General features: G+C 39.1%; 1 protein-coding gene across 1 annotated transcript in view; it reads left to right on the forward strand.

Annotated features, from left to right (window-relative positions):
* The window catches only part of AGPAT5 (1-acylglycerol-3-phosphate O-acyltransferase 5), a 107,350-nt gene extending 100,450 nt beyond the window's left edge, over window positions 1-6,900 (forward strand). The window contains exons 7-8 of the mRNA XM_045009000.1: window positions 2,284-2,407; window positions 4,289-6,900. Coding sequence (XP_044864935.1) covers window positions 2,284-2,407; window positions 4,289-4,514 — 350 coding nt within the window. The 3' untranslated portion in view covers window positions 4,515-6,900. The remainder of the gene's footprint in view (window positions 1-2,283; window positions 2,408-4,288) is intronic.
* The last annotated feature ends 1,200 nt before the right edge of the window (window positions 6,901-8,100 follow it).

An 8,100-nucleotide genomic window follows, 5' to 3' on the forward strand; every position in this document is an offset into this window, starting at 1 on the left:
AACTTTCTGTATTTAATAAAATCACTTTTTACTAATTAATTAACTTAGAGTATGTATTAATACCTGGGGAAGCAAACAACTGTGCATATCTCTCTATCAGTGTTATAGAGGGCGAACAATTTATGAGTTTACCCTGCATAAGCTTTATACAGGGTAAAACTAATTTATTTGGGTTTAGACCCCATTGGGAGCTGGGCATCTGAGTGCTAAAGACAAACACACTTCTGTGAGCTGTTTTCAGGTAAACCTGCAGCCTTGGGGCAAGTAATTCAGACTCTGGGTCTTCATTGGAGCAGACGGATGTGTCTGGCTCAGCAACACAGGGTGCTGGAGTCCTGAGCTGGCAGGGAAAACAGGAGCAGAGGTAGTCTTGGCACATCAGTTGGTAGCTCCCAGGGGGTTTCTGTGATTCCACCCGTCACAGTCAGGGAATACTAAGATCTGGCAAGTACAGCTTTTGCAGCATGGTACCACATAATAGATACTGATGTGGTTGTGCAAGGATGGGTTTCAGCTTTGACAGGCTATGATGTGGTGCATATGTCTCTGACTCTTTGCTCAAGTTTTAACTATACCTCAACATACCCCATATCTTGCCTGGTTACACTGTTCACAAAGTAAAATTACAGCCACTTATTATATGCACCGTGGCCATCAGTTTTCCGTCTGTTGTCTGTCTATAATATATAAAGGCATTTTTGGACCGTTTTCAAGTTTAACATTGTCCAAATGTTGAGGTACTGCAGCATCAGGATGAAAAGGTGTGTTAAGGGTTTCTGTTGGTGGGACACCATGGTTACTACCTTTTAAACTTACAATTTCACCATTATTCATGGACACAAAGTGATATCAGCAAAAAATCCAATACAGGATGTAAGATCCGTTAGTATCTAACAATTTAAACAGTTTAGCTGAGGTAACAGCTTCCACTAGGAAGAGTTCTGTTCATAATTGGCTTTGTATTTACATAGTGAACTGCTCTAAGCATAAATATGAGGTGAAGCAACAATCAAGCAATATAATGCTCTCTATAAAAACAGAAAAGTAAAGAAGTATCAGAGGATCTTTCTCCTAAGCAGGTGACTATATTTTAAAACAAGTTTACCATCATTGAGATGATATTGATTATCAGACAGTGTAAAACATAAGTATACCCAATTCTCTATCAAGAACACAGAGAAGCCAAGATTCACCGCCTACAACTAACATCACCTACAGCTGGCATCACCTACAACTTGTCTCAGGTGATGCCAGTATAAAAGAGTCATTTATATATCTCAGACAGCCAAGTTAACTAAAGGGAAAAAATACCCAAGTCCTGTGTAGTTCACTTTCCTTTAACAAACTATGATTACTGTGTTCTGACAGGCTGTAACTTATTGATTTAGGATGCATAACAAGCCAATCAGGCTATTTCCCCAGAATCTTATTGAAGTGTTTTCATTCAGTGTACATTAAGTAAATGAAATACCTGATCTGGGAGTAAAAGATACTATCAATCCTACACAGTCCATTCTAACTAAGAATAGGTTGGAATTTTCACTCACTTTACGCTGTTCTATCAGGAATGACTTGATATTAAAATCAGTAGCATTATACAATGTAAAAGTATGTAATCCCAGTCAAACCCAGTGACTATTGACAATTAATGGAAGGCAGAAGAAGTGTATGTTTTGAGGACTGCATTTGATTTTTAGTTATTACACACTTAAATTATCTGTTATTTCGATTCTAACCCACATCCTCTTAGAGATGTCCAGGGAAGTTTACAATAGTTTGAATTTTGTTATACAATATTTCAAGCTAGGAGCTATTTTTTTAAAAAAATCTGTAACTTCTGATTTTAAAAGGGACAAGAAATGGGCATTAGATCTTAAGCAGTTTAAACCAAAATCTAAAAATCATAGGCTGGATAATTTTATGACCAATAACATGTAATAAAATATGCTGAAACAGAGGTAATCAAATCTCGCATTACAGAACATCAGCTGATTGCTACTGGGATCTGGAAGGAACTTTCTCCATGTTGTACAATTGGGTTGATGGATTGTTGAAGGTTTTCCACACTGTATAAGATAATGGATAAAATTTTCAGAAGCACCTGGGTCACTTAGAAGCCTAAATTCCCCCAGTGACTTTTGAAAATGGTACTTAGGTTCCAAAGTCACTTAGACATTTTGCTCTATATTTATCTTTATTATTTTGTATTTATTTGGAGAATGTTTTTTCTGCGATGTAAAAATTACTTACAAGACTTGGTTATGGGTTTTTTTTGTTTTTTAGAGTTTCTGTGTAAGGAATGCCCAAAAGTTCATATTTACCTTGATCGGATCGAACTGAAAGATATTCCAGAAGAACAGCTGTATATGAGAAGATGGCTTCATGAACGCTTTGAAATAAAGGATAAGTGAGTAGCGATAGTCATGTCACAGCTGAGACTTAAGATTTGATATGCTTCAAAGTAACTTATTTTTAGTATTAACACAATAAACAGTCTTAGACCTCCTAAACATTTCCATGGACCAGATCACCCACTCTGCTAAGAACCCCATGGTAGGGGTCAGTTTCCCCCCAATTGTTCCATTGATGGGGGTAGATGGTGTTTCCCAAATTGGAATGTCCTATGGGGGCGCGCGCACAGTGGATCCACATGAGGGTCTGGCATATTTACGGAGGTCTGTGCCTCCACATCAGCTCAGATTCCCCTCCAGCTCTCTCTTGTTCCCATGCAGCATAGTTCAGTAGGAACTGGCCTGCCAGAGTTTCCTCAGTTGGCAGCTGCTCCTAGATATAAATAAGTGATAAATAATTCATCTAGTAAGTTCCTAACCTTCTGTATACTTGCATACATCCTATAAGTGAAAGGCTGCAGGGCCGGCTCCACACCCCAGCGCTTGGGGCGGCATTTTGCCGGGAGGGCGGCAGGCAGCTCCAGCAGACCTTCCGCAGTCATGCCTGCGGGAGGTCCACCGGAGCCGCGGGACCAGCGGACCTCCCGCAGGCATGACTGCGGAGGGTCCGCTGGTCCCGTGGCTCCGGTGGACCTCTCGCAGGCATGACTGCGGAGGGTTCGCTGGTCCCGCGGCTCGGGTGGACCTCCCGCAGGTATGCCTGCGGATGCTCCACCAGAGCCGCGGGACCAGCGCACCCTCCGTAGGCAAGTCTGCAAGAGGTCCCCCAGAGCCGCGGGACCGGCGACCGGCAGCACGCCCCCTGCGGCATGCCGCCGTGCTTGGGGCGGCCAAATTCCTAGAGCCGCCCCTGAAAGGCTGCCACATGTGACTCAATGGGTTCTGTAGAGATATATACCATTTCAAACTCACAAGGCTATAATTGTCCCTGGTGTAACTTCATTGAGGTCAATGAATAGATAAAATTGATCTTTGAGCCCATGTGGAAGGCAACTATAGATCTAGGCATATATGGTCCTCATCACCATAGTATTTGAGCATCTCACGACCATTAATAAATTTTCTCTTCACCACACTCCTGTGAGGTAGGAAAGTCCTGGTATCCCTATTGTGCAGATACAGAACTGAGTCACAGGCAGAAGAAGTGACTTCTGCAGGGTTACATAGGAAGTGTGTGGAGCCAGGAACTGACTGGAGGTCTCTAGTCCCAGTTCAGTGCCCTGTTCACTAGATCATCCTTCCTACCTAGATACATTACTGCTTGGCATGTGCATTTTAGGGGTATGAAACATTCAGTATTTTCAGAATTTAGTTACATGCTAAAATATTACTCTCTAAAAACAGTACAAGGAAACTGTTTTTGTTGCTGAGCCAATAAACCAATATCCACTGTAGACCTTTTGACTTCACCATGTAAGAATAAAATGTTCATGTTTATTTCCAGTACCCTTTGAGTCTCCTGAGACTTCATTATCTTCCCTGTTTTGTTACATGCAGACACTTTTCCTTTTGTTCACAGAGTTGCTTTTGTTATGAATTATTGACAATAAAATATTATTTTATTTAATATTATTTTACAGGATTGGGGACTTGTTTTGCTAGGTGCTGAGTAAACATAAATGTAGGCACAATAATATACATTGATAAGACAGGAAAAATCATTTGTGTTGTTTTAAGGGATTAAGTTTGAGCACCCAGGTACAGAGCATAAGTTTGATTGTCAATATACCTATAGCACGTTGTCTGTTATTACAAAACTGTTGCTATACACACTGCTAAATAAGTATTTGATAGGTAATAGAGGATAAGATATAAAATTATTAGATGAAAGAAAACTGCTTTAAACATGAACTAATACATGAATTTGTCTCTCACAGGTTACTAATAGAGTTTTATGATGCAAAGGATTCTAAAAGAAGAAACAAGTTCCCAGGGAAATGTGTTCATTCCAAACTAAGTCTCAAGAAAACTTTACCATCCTTGCTGTTTCTAGGTGGCCTGACTGCTAGTATGCTTCTGACAGAATCTGGAAGGAAACTTTATGTAAAAACATGGATATATGGGACTTTAATTGGCTACCTATGGGTTAGTGTTAAAGCATAAGTAGATGCTAGTCTCCAGTGAGAGAAATGTGCTCTCTTGTCTTGCACATTGCACCAAACTTTTTCCTGAATTTATAAAGAAATGTAAATAAAGCCTTATTGATTGAACATTGGATAAATTGAAATTTGTGACTTACACCTCTGTGTGGTTGGTCTGGGGAAAATATACTTAGTTTTACAAATTTGCTACTGATTTTGCTGTAAAAATGACAGATAAACTGAGTTTTATTACACATTGCTTTCCCCATGAATGAACATCCATCTGTATCTGCTGAAGATTAGTAGAAGTATGTCTTTATAGATACATAACTTAAGTGGACCACTGAATGTATTTACTAACATTAATTAAGGGGATATATATATTCTTCTACTACTACTATTCATGTTTAGTTTTTGTTACTTTTCAATTAATTGCAGCAACTCAGTTATATCTATCCTAGCTGCATTACAGCTAACAGCAAAGCAAATGTTTTTCAGTATCTTGCTTTTCAGTTTTATCTAAATATGTTCCTCAGAAACTGATCAAGTAAATTCGTAAATCATGAAATGTTATGCAAGTCAGAGAAAAAGTTCCTAAGAACTGTTGTTCATCGGGAAGAAGTTTTGTTTATCTAGTGCATGGTCTTTTGATTGCATTGCATTATTACCTGATTTAATTATTTTACATATGCAAAACATTGAATTATAATTAATATTATTGAACCAACAGCTTATTTTGTGTATCCTATGTTTGTGCAGAAGAGAATATGTGCAGTATAATGAAAGTTTAATTGTGGCCTAACCAGATTGTAGCCTACCTTATGTCTAAATCGCCAATAGTTTGTTAAAGATTCAGCTCAGCTAATAGAACTGTAGAGTGTATGTGCCATAAACAGTATGAACATTCAGAAGTTTCCTGTTACCTCATCATTATCTCGAAGCAAATGTAATCTGTATAATACATAGTAATACTATTACTTCAACAGGAGTGTATATTATGGTAACAAGGAACTTTCAGATGTTCCTACTAAACTTAAAGCATGTGCCTTTGTCTGCTAATCTATGATTTAGCCTGATATTCATTGTCAAGAAATCATTTAGTGTTATAATATTACATTAGACTTTCACAGCATCCTAGTTAATGTTCATGTCAGATGGATTGAAGATTTTGGTGTTGATACATATGGTTTGCACAGTAGAATAATTGTGAAAGAAATGCATATCTGACCAGTATTTCACCTGCTTGAAAATATTTTAAAAACCCTTGTTGTCAGCAGGCCTATGGTTCCCGTGGCTATTGTGTCTGTGTGTTATGTGGGGAATTTCCATTTCCTCTTTTCCAGGGAATAGGCTATCTGCACGAGGGTCCAGCTAGAGAAGAGGATCCTGTATTATCTTCTTCCATTAGGAAATCAGACTCCCAGAATCAAAACACAAGACCTAGAGTATGCTTTTATCTCACTTCTCCAAGCTTTAAATGTGCATCTCTTATTAGCTTTAATGGCATTTACATTGCATAAACTCCTTATGCATTAAAATAATAATATACATCTTGAAATTATCATTGTTCTCAAATTCCATCATAGTCAGAATAATTGAACAAGTGCTTGCTTTTAATACATATTTTTTTTTAAAAATTATAGAAGAATATTTACAAGTCCACCTTAAAAATGATCCAGTGCAATTTTCAGTTTGCAATTCTGTATCCTTCCATAATGGATTTTGTCACTGGACATATTTATATCATTCACTTATGCAGGAGGTGTTGATGAACCATCTTAAAACAATGACAGGGAACAATGTTTAGAATAGTATTGTTGTGAGGTTCTGAAACCATGGAAAAATAAGCCATTTTATGTAACAGCCAAACGTGCTTCCCATGTGCGTCATACAGCTTGTGCTGTTCTCAACAGAATGGCCAATGGATACAATCAGAACGCAGTGTTCTCCTGTTAATCTGACTTTGACATATGAAATGTAAATTTACAATGAATCCTCACTGTGTCATGATTTTATGTAACAGTCCAAAAGTTAAGAATAATACTTAACTGTACAACAAAAATAAATGCAAACTGCTTAACTCACTTGTAGCAAAATTACTGCTGTTTTGAAGGTCCTAATGACTACAATTTTGGCTCTCTCATGTTAAACTATCTAGAATATAATTGATTTAGTGAAACAAAGCAACTGGCCTGTTTATTTTGAATGTCATTCTCCTGGCTACTCTTACACAATTTTTTTTCTCGCAATTAGTTTATACATTTTTGAAAATTGTTATGAATTTGCTCATGTATTGGGTGTTCGGAGCATTGTATGCTATTTCTTAATATGCACTGATGTCAACTTGAAATATTTCTTTATTAAAAAGAAAAGAGCCAGATGCTCATTCAACTTTTTTGCTGTTCCTACTCTTGTTTGAAGTATTTTTAAGCTTTTATGTTTGTGACTGTTTACAGCTGAATTATTCTTTACAAAAACAGTCAACATGTATGATTCTAACACTCCTCAGTAAAAAGGTTTGTGTGAACGAAAGTCAAATAAAAATGCCCTTGTCTTTCTTTTCTGTGCTGCTAAAAAGTTTCAGAAACTTGGAATGTTTTATAAATGCCCATGTTCAGTACAGTACTAAGGAGATGGTTAGACCGTGGTAGTAGCTTCGGAACTGAGAATGCCTGCAAGATTTTGTGTATAGTATTATTAATCATGTTTATTACGGCAGTACCTAAGGACCAACGAAGAGTGGAGCGCTGTACAGAGTAGTTGACAATCCCTGCCCCCCCCCCGAAGAGCTTGCAGTCTAAATAGGCCAGGCAGACAGAGAGTGGGGGGTGGGGAGGAAAAACATGCAAAGCAGTGTGATGGCACAAGCCATCACTTCAGTGCCACGACTTTTTTGGGAGGGGAGGGGAGTTAGGAGGGGATAAGCTGAAGGAAAAGGAAGATGAGTGAGCATGACAGGGCAGGAGAAGGGGGGGGCAGTTGTGGAGTGAAGCTGAGATGAGGAGACGAGGAGAGGCAGGTTTGAAGCAAACAGCCAATTAGCACAGAGCAGAGGAAGTCCAGTCAAAACTGTAGGTGCTTCTGTCACTGCTCCTCCAGACCAGTCACTGGCTGGCCCCACTGTGGAGTTCTTTTTCACCAAGGCCACGGTCGGGGTGGGGGAGTGGAGAAGGGAGGCACCATCTGTGTCCTTGTGCCCCCAGAGTTGGGGAGGAGCCTTCCTTGCAACATTCTTCAGCTCTGTGTAGCTCAAAAGAGATGACTGCTCTCTATAAATGCATCAGAGGGATAAATAGCAGGGAGGGAGAGGAGTTATTTGAGCACCAGGGTGGACACAGGAACAAATGGATACATACTGCCCATCAACAAGTTTAGGTTTGAAATGAGACAAATGTTTCTAACCATCAGAGAAGTGAACTTCTGGAACAGCCTTCTAAGGAGAGCAGTGGGAGCAAAAAACCTAACTGGCTTCAAGACTGAGCTGGATACATTTGTGAAGGGGTGGTTTGATGAGACTGCCTACAATGATTTGTATCCAATCTGCAATTGCTAGTACCAAATATCCCCCATAGGCTGGTAAGGGCACTAGATGGGGAGGGCTCTGAGTT

The sequence above is a fragment of the Mauremys mutica genome, chromosome 3, assembly GCF_020497125.1.
Source record: "Mauremys mutica isolate MM-2020 ecotype Southern chromosome 3, ASM2049712v1, whole genome shotgun sequence".
Classification (NCBI taxonomy): Eukaryota; Metazoa; Chordata; order Testudines; family Geoemydidae; genus Mauremys; species Mauremys mutica.